Source organism: Capricornis sumatraensis, chromosome 8 (assembly GCF_032405125.1).
Source record: "Capricornis sumatraensis isolate serow.1 chromosome 8, serow.2, whole genome shotgun sequence".
NCBI classification, from domain to species: Eukaryota; Metazoa; Chordata; class Mammalia; order Artiodactyla; family Bovidae; genus Capricornis; species Capricornis sumatraensis.
The window spans coordinates 59,418,933-59,434,808 of NC_091076.1; the positions used below are offsets into that span (position 1 = coordinate 59,418,933).

Genomic DNA, 15,876 nt, shown 5'->3' on the forward strand with positions numbered 1-15,876 from the left:
CCATTCCAAACCCTCCCTCCCCATCCTATCCCTCTGGGTTGCCCTTGTGTACCGGATTTGAATTCCACAGTGATAAAAGAGAATACACTCTGTATGATTTCAGTACCTTTAGACTGTGAAGTGCTTGCACCTTGTTTTACATCCCTGGATTTCACATCCCTGGATATGTTCCAGTGACTCCTGGTTTATAGCCTATGGAAACTTGAATAGAGCTTATAGCCTACTGTTGTGTGAAAACTGTATAAATCTTAATTATGTTGAATTGGTTCATAGTGCTTTTCAGGTCTACTATGTCCTTTTACTTTTCTGTCTATTCATTCTATTAATTTTTGAGAGTTTGATACTGAAACACCAACTAAAAATCTTAATTTATCTACTTAAAAATAATTGTAATATAGTAGAACTATATGTAACTTTGTTCTGTATTTTCCAAGTCTCCTGTAAATGCATTATCATATTTTCATAATTTAGGGGCTTCCCAGGGCGTACTAGTAGTAAAGAAACATCTGACAATCCAGGAGACATGAGAGACACTGGTTTGATCCCTAGGTCAGATGATCCCCTGGAGGAGGGCACGGCAACCCATTCCAATATCCTTGCCTGAAGAATCTCATAGATAGAGGAGCCTGGCAGGCTACAGTCCAGTCCATAGGGTTGCAAAGAATCAGATATGACTGAAGAGACTTAGCACACATGCATGCATACCTTCATAATGTAAAAAATAGAAAAGAAGAAAAAGCTCAAAGAAAAAAAAAAAGACAGAAGACCTAAATGGCATTTCTCCAAAGAAGACACACAGATGGCTAAGAGGCACATGAAAGGATGCTCAACATCACTAATGATTAGAGAAATGTGAATCAAAACTACAATAAGCTATTACCTCAAACCAGTCCAAATGGCTATTATCAGAAAATCTACAAGCAATGAAAGGGGGAGAGAGTGTGGAGAGAAGGGAACCCTTCTACAATGCTGGTGGCAATTTAAATTGGTTTAGACACTCTGGAGAACAGTATGGAAATTCCTTAAAAAGCTAAAAATAGAGTTACCATATGACCCTGCAATCCCACTCTTGGGCACATATCCAAAGAAAAACATGGTCTGAAAGGATACACGAACCCCATGCTCATTGCAGCACTGTTCACAATTGCCAAGACATGGAAGCAGCCTGAATGTCCATTGACAGAGGAATGGATAAAGATATGTGGTGCATATATACAACGGAATATTACTCAGCCTTAAAAAGAATGAAATAATTCCATTTGCAGCAACACCAATGGACCTAGAGACTGTCATACTGAGTGAAGTAAGTCAGACAGAGAAAGAGAAATATGGCATGATATTCCTTATATGAAGAATCTAAAAAGAAATGATACAAATGAATTTATTTATAGAACAGAAGCAGACTCACAGACTTAGAGAATGAACTTGTGGCTACCAGGGGGTAAGGATAGGAGGAAAGAGATGCTTAAGGAGTTTGGGATAGACATGTACACCCTGCTATATTTAACCTGAATAACCAACAAGGAACTACTCTACAGCACAGGGATCTCTGCTCAATGTTATATGGCAGCCTGGACGGGAGGGGAGTTTGGAGGAGAATGGATACTTGTATATGTATGGCTGAGTCCCTTTGTTCTCCACCTGAAACTATCACAACATTATAAATTGGCTATGCTCCAATATAAAATAAAAAGTTAAAAAATAAATATAACTGAATGACTAAGTTAATGAACAAACACAAAATGAAAAAAAAAGAATAATTTTTTTTTTTTACTTTATTTTACTTTACAATACTGTAATGGTTTTGCCATACATTGACATGAATCCACCACGGGTGTACATGCGTTCCCAAACATGAACCCCCCTCCCACCTCCCTCCCCATAACATCTCTCTGGGTCATCCCTGTGCACCAGCCCCAAGCATCCTGTATCCTGCATCGGGCATAGACTGGTGATTCGTTTATTACATGACAGTATACATGTTTCAATGCCATTCTCCCAAATCACCCCACCCTCTCCCTCTCCCTCTGAGTCCAAAAGTCCACTCTACACATCTGTGTCTCTTTTGCTGTCTTGCATACAGGGTCATCATTGCCATCTTTCTAAATTCCATATATATGTGTTAGTATACTGTACTGGTGTTTTTCTTTCTGGCTTACTTCACTCTGTATAATTGGCTCCAGTTTCATCCATCTCATTAGAACTGATTCAAATGTATTCTTTTTAATGGCTGTGTATATGTACCACAGCTTTCTTATCCATTCATCTGCTGATGGACATCTAGGTTGTTTCCATGTCCTGGCTATTATAAACAGTGCTGCGATGAACATTGGGGTACACGTGTCTCTTTCAATTTAAATCTATCTCACTGGTATGTGGAAGAACTTCACATTGTACTCTTATCTACCAAAGGCAGATACTCTATTTTGCCAAGAATAAACATTTTCAGTGAAATAATTCAGACCAATCTGGAAGTCCTATGCAGAACAGACAATTCTAAGAAATAAGAAAGTTTTTACAGCACATCAAGGTTACAATGCCAATTAATTCCAGTGTTGATCAGTTCCTCATAATGAGAAATATGTGGGTTTCCTGTAGGAATCCTTGTATTAGAGGTAGTATGAGTTCACAGGTAAAGAATGCGTCTATTCTTTAGATGATGGATCTAACAGATTTTAGAATAGATGAATAAAGAATCATCAGTTTACTGTATAGATGATCTAGTTACACTTGGGATGGATGGTAAAACAGTATCAGGGCTTTGATTCACAAAATAAAGGGCAAGGTTTACAGGCAGTTAGCTTCCATTGTATTGACAGTATATGTTTGTCCATCTATGACTATTTCTAAGTAAGATCAGTTAGGCTTAAAATTACAAGTAAAGGAAAAAAGGGAGAAAGAAGAGAACAAGAAGGGAAGAAAGAAATCAAGCCAGTTATCCATCAGTTCAGTTCAGTTTAGTCACTCAGTCGTGTCTGACTCTTTGCCACCCCATGAACCGCAGCACTCCAAGCCTCCCTGTCCATCATCAGCTCCCAGAGTTTACCCAAACTCATGTCCATTGAGTCGGTGATGCAATCTAACCATCTCATCCTCTGTCATCCCCTTCTCCTGCACTCAATCTTTCCCAGCATCAAAGTCTTTTCAAATGAGTCAGCTCTTCACACCAGGTGGCCAAAGTATTGGAGTTTCAGCTTCAACATCAGTCCTTCCAGTGAACACCCAGGACTGATCTCCTGTAGGATAGACTGGTTGGATCTTCTTGCCGTCTTAGGGACTCTCAAGAGTCTTCTCCAACACCACAATTCAAAAGCATCAATTCTTCAGCTCTCAGCTTTCTTCATGGTCCAACTCTCACATCCATACATGATTACTGGAAAAATCATAGCCTTGACTAGATGGACCTTTGTGGACAAAGTAATGTCTCTGTTTTTTAATATGCTGTCTAGGTTGGTCATAACTTTTCTTCCAAGGAGTAAGCATCTTTTAATTTCATGGCTGCAGTCACCATCTGCAGTGATTTTCGAGCCCCCAAAAATAAAGTCAGCCACTGTTTCCACTGTTTCCCCATCTATTTGCCATGAAGAGATGGGACCAGATGCCATGGTCTTAGTTTTCTGAATGTTGAGCTTTAAGCCAAATTTTTCACTCTCCTCTTTCACTTTCATCAAGAGGCTGTTTAGTTCTTCCTCACTTTCTGCCATAAGGATGGTGTCATCTGCATATCTGAGGTTATTGATATTTTTCCCAGCAATCTTGATTCCAGCTTGTGCTTCTTCCAGCCCAGCGTTTCTCATGATGTACTCTGCATATAAGTTAAATAAGTAGAGTGACAATATACATCCTTGATGTACTCCTTTTCCTATTTGGAACCAGTCTGTTGTTCCATGTCTTGTTCTAACTGTTGCTTCCTGACCAGCATATAGGTTTCTCAAGAGGCAGAGGTGGTCTGGTATTCCCATCTCTCTCAGAATTTTTCACAGTTTATTGTGATCCACAAACTCAAAGACTTTGGCATAGTCAATAAAGAGGAATAGATGTTTTCATGGAACTCTCTTGCTTTTTCTATGATCCAGCAGATGTTGGCAGTTTGATTTCTAGTTCCTCTGCCTTTTCTAACACCAGCTTGAACTTCTGGAAACTCACGGCTCATGTATTGCTGAAGCCTGGCTTGGAGAATTTTAAGCATCACTTTACCAGCGTGTGAGATGACTGCAATTGTGTGGTAGTTTGAGCATTCTTTGGCCCTACCTTTCTTTGGGATTGGAATGAAAACTGATCTTTTCCAGTCCTGTGGCCACTGCTGAGTTTTCCAAATTTGTTGGCATATTGAGTGCAGCACTTTCACAGCATCATCTTTTAGGATTTGAAATAGCTCAACTGGAGTTCTATCACCTCCACTAGCTTTGTTTGTAATGATGCTTCCTAAGGCCCACCTGACTTCACATTCCAGGATGTCTGGCTCTAGGTGAGTGTGAGTGATCACACCATCATGATTATCTTGGTCTTGGAGATCTTTTTTGTACAGTTCTTCTGTGTATTCTTGCCACCTCTTCTTAATATCTTCTGCTTACGTCCATACCATTTCTGTCCTTTATTGAGCCCATCTTTGCCATTCAATATCACGGTAATCCAAGTCTATGCCTCGACAAGTAATGCTGAAGAAGCTGAAGTTGAATGGTTCTATGAAGACCTACAAGACCTTTTGGAACTAACACCCCCCAAAAATGTCCTTTTCATTATAGGGGACTGAAACATAAAAGTAAGAAGTCAAGAAACACCAGGAGTATGTCACGCACCTCTGTCCATAGTTCATCAGAAACTCTGTCTATCAGATCTAGTCCCTTAAATCTATTTCTCACTTCCACTGCATAGTCATAAGGGATTTGATTTAGGTCATACCTGGATGGTCTAGTGGTTTTTCCTACTTTCTTCAATTTAAGCCTGAATCTGGCAATAAGCAGTTCATGATCTGAGCCACAGTCAACTCCCGGTCTTGTTTTTGCTGACTGTATAGAGCTTCTCCATCTTTGGCTGCAAAGAATAAATATGATCAATCTGATTTTGGTATTGACCAACTTATGATGTCCATGTGTAGAGTCTTCTCTTGTGTTGTTGGAAGAGGGTGTTTGCTATGACCAGTGCGTTCTCTTGGCAAAACTCTATTAGCCTTTGCCCTGCTTCATTCTGTACTCTAAGGCCAAATTTGCCTGTTACTCCGGGTGTTTTTTGACTTCCTACTTTTGCATTGCAGTCCCCTATAATGAAAAGGACATTTTTTTGGTGGGGGGCGGTGTTAGTTCTAAAAGGTCTTGTAGGTCTTCATAGAACCATTCAACTTCAGCTTCTTCAGCATTACTGCTTGGGGCATAGACTTGGATTACTGTGATATTGAATGGTTTGACTTGGAAACAAACGGAGATCATTCTGTCGTTTTTGAGATTGCATCCAAGTACTGAATTTCAGACTCTTTTGTTAACTATGATGGCTACCCCATTTCTTTTAAGGGATTCCTGCCCGCAGTAGTAGATATAATGGTCATCAGAGTTAAATTCACCCATTCCAGTCTATCTTAGTTTGCTGATTCCTAGAATGTCGACGTTCACTCTTTTTTTTTTTTTCGACGTTCACTCTTGCCATTTCCTGTTTGAGCAGTTCCAATTCGCCTTGATTAATGGACCTAACATTCCAGGTTCCTATGCAATATTGCTCTTTACAGCATTGGACCTTGCTTCTATCACCCATCACATCCACAATTGGGTGTTGTTTTTCCTCTGGTTCCATCTGTTCATTCTTTCTGGAGTTATTTCTCCACTGATCTCCAGTAGCATATTGGGCAGTTATTCATAAGATTCCAGAAAAGAGAGAAAAGTTTGTTGAGGAGCAAGTCTGTGGTTCTCAAAGTGTGGTCCCTGTAACAGGGGATCAGCATCACCTGAGAACTTGTTACAAATGCAAATTACGGGCCTTGCCATGGGCCAACAGAATGAGAAAGTCTAGAGGTTGGGCACAGTGATTTATCTTTTAACAAGTTCTGCAAGTCATTGTCTCAAAGGTAAGAATCACTGGTCTAAGAAATGGGTTCTTCTAAAACTCCCGGTAGTCTGTTTCTTTTGAAGAGATTCCTGTACTTTTGGATCTTGACCAAGAAATCCTGTATTCTACAAATTTATAAAATTATATTGTCCTTGGTCCTTTTGGTCCCCAAGGAATAATTTTTAATGAATATGTGGTTTTGAAACACTGAGAAACTTTTTAACAACTCCCATTGCTCCCTTCCCCCAAGTGGTAATCAGCCCAGCCCTATCTCCTGAGCCGAGTCCAGTAGTTTCTCACAAGGATATCTCCTCTTCCCCTAGAGTCACACTCATTGCATACTCGATGTATGGGCAGTAACTGGGAAACTGATGCTGGAGAAAAAGGATCTGCAAGAAGATGGAAGACCTGGAGACTCTCTCCCAGTCTGGCTGAAGGAAGGTGAGACCAGGATTTCCTCACCTGTGGATACAGTAAGAAGGATCCAGAGTCACTTGCTGGAGAGTGCAGAGAATAAACAAAGGACACAGACTGATGGCAGGAAGTCTAAAGTGTGAAGGGAGCCTCAGAAAGTAATGCAGAGGAAATGAGGTTCTGAAAACAGATTCCTCAAGTTGCATGTGCAAAACCAGGCTTTTAACAACCAAGTGAGAACGTGGTCCTGTGACTTAGAGGGAGGATGTTGAGAACAGAGGATAAAGAAATACACCACAGAATTCTCCACATGGTCACACTGAACAAGATCATGTAACTCTCCTAATACATTAGGATAGCCAACTGTTTTTTGAGCAACTGCTAAATCAGAGTTGCTATTATATATTTTGGGGCTACTGAGTAATTAAATTTAAAATCTAATTCAAAGGGACAACAGAAAAGAAATGATAAATGCCTTATTAGAGGTACTTATAAAATGTTATTGGAACCCTGAGAAGGGAGGGATTAATTCTGCATGGGAGAAATGGAGAAGGCGTCAGAGAGAAGGTGATATCTGTGGACTTCTAGGTTGAGAAAGCTGTAGAATATATTTCAGGAAACAGAATTCATTTCCAAAGCTACAGAAGCAACTGAATATATGACATATGTGATAGACTATGAATTCCCTGAACAGCAACCAGTTCCTGGGTAACAGGGATACTGATGAGAAGGGTAGATGGAACCTACATTTTAGAACGTGGTGTGACACACTAAGAGGGAGTCACATGTATGTAAGCATGTGTTTCAACCCTGAATTAACCCATAAATCATGTTAGGTCACTTCTAAGCATTTGAGTTTTAAGCTGTGGGCCCTCAATACTCATTAAAAGATTATAATGATGGGGGGAGGTGATCAAATATGAGTTTGGAAAGATCTCTCTGACAGTGATATAGTATATAGACAAAAGTGGAGGCAGATGGAAGTGCAAGGATAAGACTAAAATGATCTCTGATGGACAATGGATTGCAGGAGGCAAGTGAGGAGGGGAGTGAGGCAAGACAGGGGAGTGCAGAAGCCACTTAACCCTCACTTGTCACCTCTATCTCTCACCTCCCTAACCTTCTTCACCTTTCTTCCCTTCCATCTCCCACCCCTCCACCTTTTCGTTCCCTTTCTTTCCTCCCCCTTAATCTTAATCTTCTCCTTTTTGTTCCTTTGTCTATTCTATTTCTCTTATTTCAGTATCTCCCCGTGTCTTCTGCTCTTGTATTCAGTAACATTTTATACATTCTTGGGCTTTTTATTAAAGGTCTTCCAATCCCCTTCATACAGTATCCACCGCCTGTTTTTAATTAGAGAATCTCTCTCCACTTCCTTGTGTCTCAGCACACACACCATATATGTCCTTGCTTCATCCAGTAAGGGACCACCTACACCAGGGAGAGGGGACATTCCCTATAGCTGTTCACCCACCCAGAGTCAACACCACATGCTTTTTGAGTATTGACTATCACAAAGCGTGAGCACTGCAGGGCACAAATGAATTGTGAATCAAGACATAATGTCAGTAGCATGTTATGGTTGAATTGGGGAGGAAAAACCTAGAGACAAAAAGTTCATTAACATTTTGATGTGTTAGCTGTTACACGAGAAATGATTGGTGCAAAATGTATTAGAGACTTGGAAGAAGGCAAGGGATCTTTACAGTAGGACACTACATAGAGGAGAGTGATTACCATGTAATATTCCAGGTACTATTTAAGGAACCTATGTGTTATCTTATTTAATCTCCTAGACAGTCCATAGAGACAACATTTTTGTTGTGGAAACTGAGACAGAGAGCTTGAATAACTTACTCTGGGTCAAATCTCAAGAATAAGAAGCTCTGGAATTTGACTACAAGTCTGTTGGACTCCAAACATCTTCTCATCACTGTACTACATAGGATGTTTAAAAAGCAGCCTGTATGTGTCTCTGGATGGCTTTTCGATATAGCATGAATACATATTTCAGTACCAGCTTGTACATGCTCCAAAGGCAAGGCCATTTAATCAGTATCTGGAATTATGATCTGCACAAAAATGTCCATCATCTAGAACTGGAACTCAATTTGAGCCCCTGAGCACTAATACATCTCTGTCTGTGGTGTGTTTTCTTCACGTGTATGGAGAAGACACCATGCAACCAGGGAACCTCACATGTGTATCGGAATTTGTCTTCCTGGGGCTCTCACAGACTCACGAGCTCCACCTCTTCTTGTTTCTGGTGTTCCTGCTTGTCTACACAACCACTGTCATGGGAAACCTCCTCATCATGGTCACGGTGAGCTCTGATTCCAGGCTCCACACACCCATGTATTTTCTGCTCAGAAACCTGGCCGTCATAGACCTCTGTTTCTCCTCAGTCACTGCCCCAAAGATGCTGGTGGACTTCCTCTCTAAGAAGAAGACCATCTCCTACCAGGGCTGCATGGCCCAGATCTTCTTCTTCCACTTTCTGGGAGGTGCCATGGTCTTCTTCCTCTCAGTGATGGCCTATGACCGCCTTGTTGCCATCTCCCGGCCCCTCCACTATGTCACCATCATGAACACTCAGGTCTGTGTGGGGTTAGTGGTGGCAAGCTGGGTGGGAGGCTTCATCCATTCCATTTCCCAACTGGCTCTGATGCTCCCACTGCCTTTTTGTGGCCCCAGTGTCCTAGATAACTTCTACTGTGATGTTCCACAGGTTCTGAGACTTGCCTGCACTGACACCTCTGTCCTGGAGTTCCTCGTGATCTCCAACAGTGGGATGCTGGATGTCATCTGGTTCCTCCTCCTCCTGGTCTCCTACTCAGCCATCCTGGTGATGCTGAGGTCCCTTTCAGGGCAGGCAAGGAGGAAGGCAGCTTCCACCTGCACCACCCACATCATCGTCATGTCTATGGTCTTCATTCCAAGCATTTATCTCTATGCCCGGCCCTTCACCTCCTTCTCCATCGACAAGGCTGTATCCGTCAGCCACACGGTCATGACTCCCATGCTCAACCCCATGATCTACACCCTGAGGAACCAGGAGATGCAGGCAGCAGTGAAGAGATTAGGGAGGCGCTGGCTGCTTTGTGAAAGAGAGTGATAGTGGGTCACTTCTGTTTGGCTTTGTTTTCCATTGATAATTAGGAGAGAAAGCTGCTGTAACTGGCCTCTTCAATAACTTGTGTATGTGTTGTAAGGGTCATCATAAAAGTGAATGCCTGTTGAAAATAAGCAGCTTACCCAGATTTTGAGGAAAAAGGTAAATTCTTACTTTTGTTTGTGTTAGATGATTTGAACACTCCAATGACAGCAAGATTTGTTGTCATGGAAACATTCTGGCAAGCCACACTCTCCTTTCTGCCTTCTTGGTGGACAGTTAGTTTCCTGTTAGAATGATAGCATTTCCCCAGAAGAGCAGTTCTGTTTTCTGTATTTTGACCTCTTTCTCAGTACCTCATTTTGGTGTGAGACTGGATTATTGGAGACTGCCCAGGATTCTGAGTCTTAAGCTTTAATTTGGAGACCCTAACTACTGAACTACGTGAGTCTGAGTGAACTCTGGGAGTTGGTGATGGATAGGGAGGCCTGGCGTGCTGTGATTCATATGGTTGCAGAGTCAGACATGACTGAGCGACTGAACTGAACTGAACTGAACTGAACCCATCACTTACGAAATGGATGACCTTGCATGAGACACTTGCCTTCTCTTGAACTCATAACTTATCAACAAACTCACTGATCTTAACATCTGATCCCAAGCCTCCCAGTTTTATTATGAGTCATATATAAAAACTGTGAGATAACATTGAGTGAACTATGGAATTACATGTTATTTTCAAGTTGAAAATAACACTTCAAGTTACACTTTTTCACTGTACATTTTAGTATAGTATAATGATTATTACAAGCAAAAGATTACATGTAAAATATGAGATTTCAAAACACTATGTAATATAATATGAATATTCATGTATATGATACTCAATTCAAGAACCACAGGGTACCAACAGCTTATACCTGCCTATAGGTCCTCTCCATCACATGACTTTTCCCCAGATGAAACCATTTATTTGAATTTTGTGTTTATCATTCCATTGCTTATAAAAATAACCTCATCACATTTTTATATAATCAGCATATTGTTTTATTTTGCTATTTTGAGCTTCATACAAATATTACATTGTATATAATATTCCAGGATTTGCTTTTTTCCACTCCACATTATGTTTCTAAATGATACATGTTATTCTTTTTGGCTGCAGTTTATTCATTTGCTCTGCTGTATAATATTCCTTTGTGAGGATAAGCTTAGAGGGATTGTTCCCAGTTTTTGCCGTTGCAAACAGTGCTCTTTTGAATGTTCTTCTACTTGTTGTTTTGTTGAGGGGCTTGGGTCATATATCTGCAAGTGGAAGTGCCGATTAAAGTGGGTAAAAATATTTCACTGTAGAGAAATTGGTTTTTCTCTCACATTTCTTTCCACACTTTTTATTGTATGCAATTTCCCATGAATGCTTTTTGTTTGCTTTTCTACTGACTGTTTCGATGTAGTATAGGAGTGCCTGTGTAATTTGGTTGCTGATTTATTGCCGGCTATATTTATTACAATGCCTTCTCCCAGTTTATGGTTTGTCTTCTTTATTTTTGGTGTTAGTTTTCATGTAATCAGGTATATCAATCTTTTATTTTAGTATTAGCTAATGTGTGTTTAGTCTCTCAGTCTTGCCTGACTCTGAAACCCCTTGGATTGTAACCTGCCAGCCTCCTCTGTCCATGGAATTTTTCAGGCAAGAATACTGATGTGGGTTGCCATTTCCTCCTCCAGGGGATCTTTCCAGTCCAGGTACTGAACCTGCATCTCCAATGTCTCCTGCATTGCAGGTAGATTCTTTACCTGCTGAGCCGTTGGGAAAGCCCAGTTAGCTCATATTAATATCTAATTTTAAAAAATAGTTTCTTATCCAGAGGATAACATGATATTCTGCTACCAAATTCTATCTTAACTTTTTTAAAAATTTAACTTTAAAAACATTTTACACTCTTTGAGAAACTTCAAACTTACAGAAAATTTGTAAGCATAGTAGATTTTTTCCTGAAAGTTTGAGGGTAAGTTACCAACCCAATGCCCACCACTCCTTAATATTTGTATGCATTTCCTACAAAGAAAATTTCCTCCAATACTGCCATACAGTGATTAAAACTAATATAAAACAAACATTGATAGAATATAATATTTAGTTTCTATTCAAGTTTTGCCAGATTTCTCAATAAAGTCTGATAAACAGAGAATCTGGTGAGAAGCCATGTGTTGCATTTAGCTGTCATGTCTTTTAGTACCCCATTCTTCTTTATGGCTGAATACTATTCCACTGTCTGGATACAGTATATTTTGCTTATCCACTCATCTGTTGAATGACATTTTGATTGTTTCCATATTTTGTCTATTGTAAGGGCTACTGCTAATATTTATTAACAAATGTTTGTCTGAATATCTATTTTCAGAACCTTTGAGTATATACCAATGAGTAGAATTGCTGGATCATGTGGTTAATTCTGCGTGTAACTTTTTGAAGAACTGTGAAAGTGTTTTTTATAGCAGCATTCCCATTGGAACTTATGAGGTTTCTAATTTCTTCAGATTCTCACACTTGTTATTTATTACTGCTATTACTACTACTATCCTATCAGGCATGAAATAGTATCACATGGGTTTTATTTTCATTTCCTTAATTACTGATGATATTGAACATCATTTCATGTTGAGCATTATTTATCATAGGGCATTTAAATACTTTCTTTAGAGAAATGTATATTCAATCCCATTGCCTATTTGGAAAATTGGGTTTTTGCCTTTTTCTTGTTGAACTGTTGTTGCCATTCAGTCACATGTCCAACTCCTGTGACCACATGGACTACTTATATAAACTTTTCTTATGTTTCCTATGTCATTTCTGCTTACTTCTCATTCATTTTCCTATTTATTTGGTTTTTCCTTTTTGTCTCAGTGGCCTTCTTTAATCTCGTATTGATCCTTGGCTATCTACACTTAAGAACAAGGCAGTAAATACAAATTCGTACATCTCTATATGAAACCATTTCCCTGGTGGCTCACACAGCAAAGAATTTGCCTGCAATGAGGGGGACCCAGGTTTGATCCCTGGGTTGGGAAGATTCCCCTAGAGAATGAAATGCAACCTAGCTTCAGTATTCTTGCCTAGAGAATTCCTTGGACAGAGAAGCCAGGTGGGCTACAGTCCAGGGGTTGCAAGGAGTCTGACACAACTGAGTGACTAACACTTTCACTTTCATATAAAAGCTTTTAGACTTTATCTTAAAGGTTCAGGTGGATATCTGCTATTTACTGGGGGACACATGAATATCAAAAAATGGAGGTCTATTTTTCTGGAGTTACTGTTTCTGCAAAGAAAAATCTTGCTGTCCTGTCTTTGTCTTAGGTGCTCAAATTTTATGGTATGGTAGGGAGAGTGACGGGTCAGTACTTCTTTAGAGAATAAATTCTTACTCGTTCTGTCATTTACATTCCTCACAATTTTCCCTCTGGTGCATCATATTCATTCCCTATTCCAGGTGCTTTATAAGAAGATGACTTTGTTCTTGGGGGTCTACTCAAAGCTATTCCCAACCACCTCCCTCTTGCTTGTCCCCGAACACAAGTGTGCACTTTCCTAGAACATTTAGAAGCCAGGCTTCCTGATGTGTGTATCTGATCCAGGATTGAAAATTACAACAAAAAATGTGTTAGCCAAGTAGCTTCTAACCATGGAGAAGGTTTCTTCTCCATGAGTAGAGATAAGAGATGAAGGAGGATAAAGAAATTGCCCCCAACCCCTTTCCTCCCCTCCAGCTTTTGAATGAGATGTGTGAGGACACACACCATAATGAAGCATGGAGGCATCTTGGCTCATGAGGGAGAGGCCAAGAGCACCACAGACTCACTGAACCCGTGTCCTGATATCAGAGAGCTGCGTGTCTCTGGTGGCTCACTGGCTTTCACTCCTGATTTTTCTTAATTACCTTTTTATCCTTATCTTTCTTAGCTCCCATTTCCTTTTCCCTTCCTCCTTCAGATCTCCACCCTACTCACATCTTTAATAATTTTGAAGCTGGGATGGACTAGTCATGAGCACAGAACAGTTATAAGCCCCTAACTGCCTTCATTCAGTCTTTCCTGAACAGAATTGAATAAACAGAGGAGCTGTATACCCCTATGTCCATCCACTCAGCTCTCCCTTCTCTCCTCCTCCCTGCTGTCATGGAGGCCCTTGTCTGTAGGTCATTCTTCTGTGTGATGTCCTCCACTGGCTTCCCACATCTCTGAAGGTAAAAGCCTAAATGTATGAGACTGGTCTCTTAACACTATTTAGAGTGATCCTTGTCTGCTCTTCACCTAAATGCCCCACCACTTCTCCTGTGCTCAAGCTTCGTTGAGGCTTTCAGGGTTCATGGAGCATATGCTGTACCATTTCATCTGTGGATCTTTATTCTTTTGCCAGATACGCACTTTCCCTCCTCTGTATGCCTAACACACTTGTACTTTACTTCTGCTTAAATGTCATCTCCTTTCCAAAGTTTTCCTTCTCTTTCAGTCGTGGTTGGTTTCTCAGTCTTTTAACTTTTGAGCGTTGCCCTAGTAGAGCTAGAAAAGCATTTATTAATATGTGTTTCTGGGTTTAGCTTTCCCATCAGTCTGTGAGTTCCTTGAGAGGAGAATGTATGTCTTATTTTTTGTATCCTAAGCATGAAATGTACCCAGACCTAACTCTCACTGCTCTCCTATTCTTCTTGCTGTTCAGTCACTCAGTGGTCTCTGACTCTTCGAGACCCCATGGACTGCAGTATGCCAGGCTTCCCTGTCCTCCACTATCTCCCAGAGTTTGCTCAAACTCATGTCCCCTGAGTCAAGGATGCCGTCAAACATCTCATCCTCTGTCATCCACTTCCCCTCCTGTCCTCAATCTTTTCCAGCATCAGGGTCTTCTCAAATGAGTCAGCTCTTCGCACCAGGTGGCCAAAGTACTGGAGCTTCAGCTTCAACATCAGTCCTTCCAATGAACACTCAGGACTGATCTCCTTTAGGATGGACTGGTTGGATCTCCTTGCAGTCCAAGGGACCCTCAAGAGTCTTCTCCAACACCACAGTTCAAAAGCATCAATTATTCAGTGCTCAGCTTTCTTTATAGTCCAACTCTCACATCCATACATGACTACTGGAAAAACTATAGCCTTGACTAGACGGACCTTTGTTGACAAAGTAATGTCTCTGCTTTTTAATATGCTATCTAGGTTGGTCATAACTTTACTTCCAAGGAGTGAGCGTCTTTTAATTTCATGGCTGCAGTCACCATCTGCAGTGATTTTGGAGGCCCAAATAATAAAGTCAGCCAATGTTTCCAGTTTCCCCATCTATTTCCCATGAAGCGATGGGACCGGATGCCATGATCTTAGTTTATTGAATGCTGAGCTTTAAGCCAACTTTTTCACTCTCCTCTTTAACTTCTCCAAAACTACAGTTCAAAATTGTCAATTCTCCAGTGCTCAGCCTTCTTTGTGATCCAACTCTGACAGACACACATGACTACTGGAAAAACCATAGCTTTAACTATATGGACCTTTGTCCGTAAAGTCATGTCTCTGCTCTTTAATAACCTGTCTAGGTTTGTCATAGCTTTTCTTCCAAGGAGCAAGTGTCTTTGAACTTCATGACTGCAGTCACCATCCACTGTGATTTTAGAGTCCAAGAAGATATTCTTTAAAAAGGATAACTTTCCATCATGTTAACTAATGTTAACCTAAAAATGTATGTGTTGTTGTGTTGAGTGCTCAATCACTCAGTTGTATCTGACTCTTTTCAGCCCCACAGATTGTAGCCTGCCAGGCTTCTCTCTTCATGGAATTCTCCAGGCAAAAATACTGGAATGGGTGCCATTTCCTACTCCAGGAGGCCTTTCCAACCCAGGGATCAAACCCGAGTCTTTTACATCTCCTGCATTGCCAGGCAGGTTCCTTACCACTAGCACCACCTGGGAAGCCCATATAAAGAGTACTAGAGTTTTATAGATGGTGAAATAGAATTGGATATGGATGGAGAATTAACCTTGAGACCTGATTGACAAAATAAGATTCATAGGATTTTTTTCCAATGTTGTATACAAACATTTTCCAACCTATGATGTTGTCCATGTAAAGATCAATTAATTTTTTTAAGTAAGCTATCAAACCATTTGTCTTACTGTGATACCGTGAGAAGAACTGTTCATTGTAGCTGACAAGAGCAGTGAAACTCAGAGTTAGTGGTTCTCAAAATGTGGCCCCAGAAAAGCAGTGTCAGCCTCACCTGAAAGCTTATTAGAAATTTGAATTCTCCAGCTCCATCCAAGATCTACTAAATCA

The 15,876-nt window shown here is 40.5% G+C and overlaps 1 protein-coding gene across 1 annotated transcript; it reads left to right on the forward strand.

Annotated features, from left to right (window-relative positions):
* The first annotated feature begins 8,629 nt into the window (after positions 1 to 8,629).
* Positions 8,630 to 9,565, forward strand: LOC138083943 (olfactory receptor 4D2-like). Its single transcript, XM_068977957.1, has one exon. It carries the CDS (start codon positions 8,630 to 8,632, stop codon positions 9,563 to 9,565), a length of 936 nt encoding a protein of 311 aa, XP_068834058.1.
* The last annotated feature ends 6,311 nt before the right edge of the window (positions 9,566 to 15,876 follow it).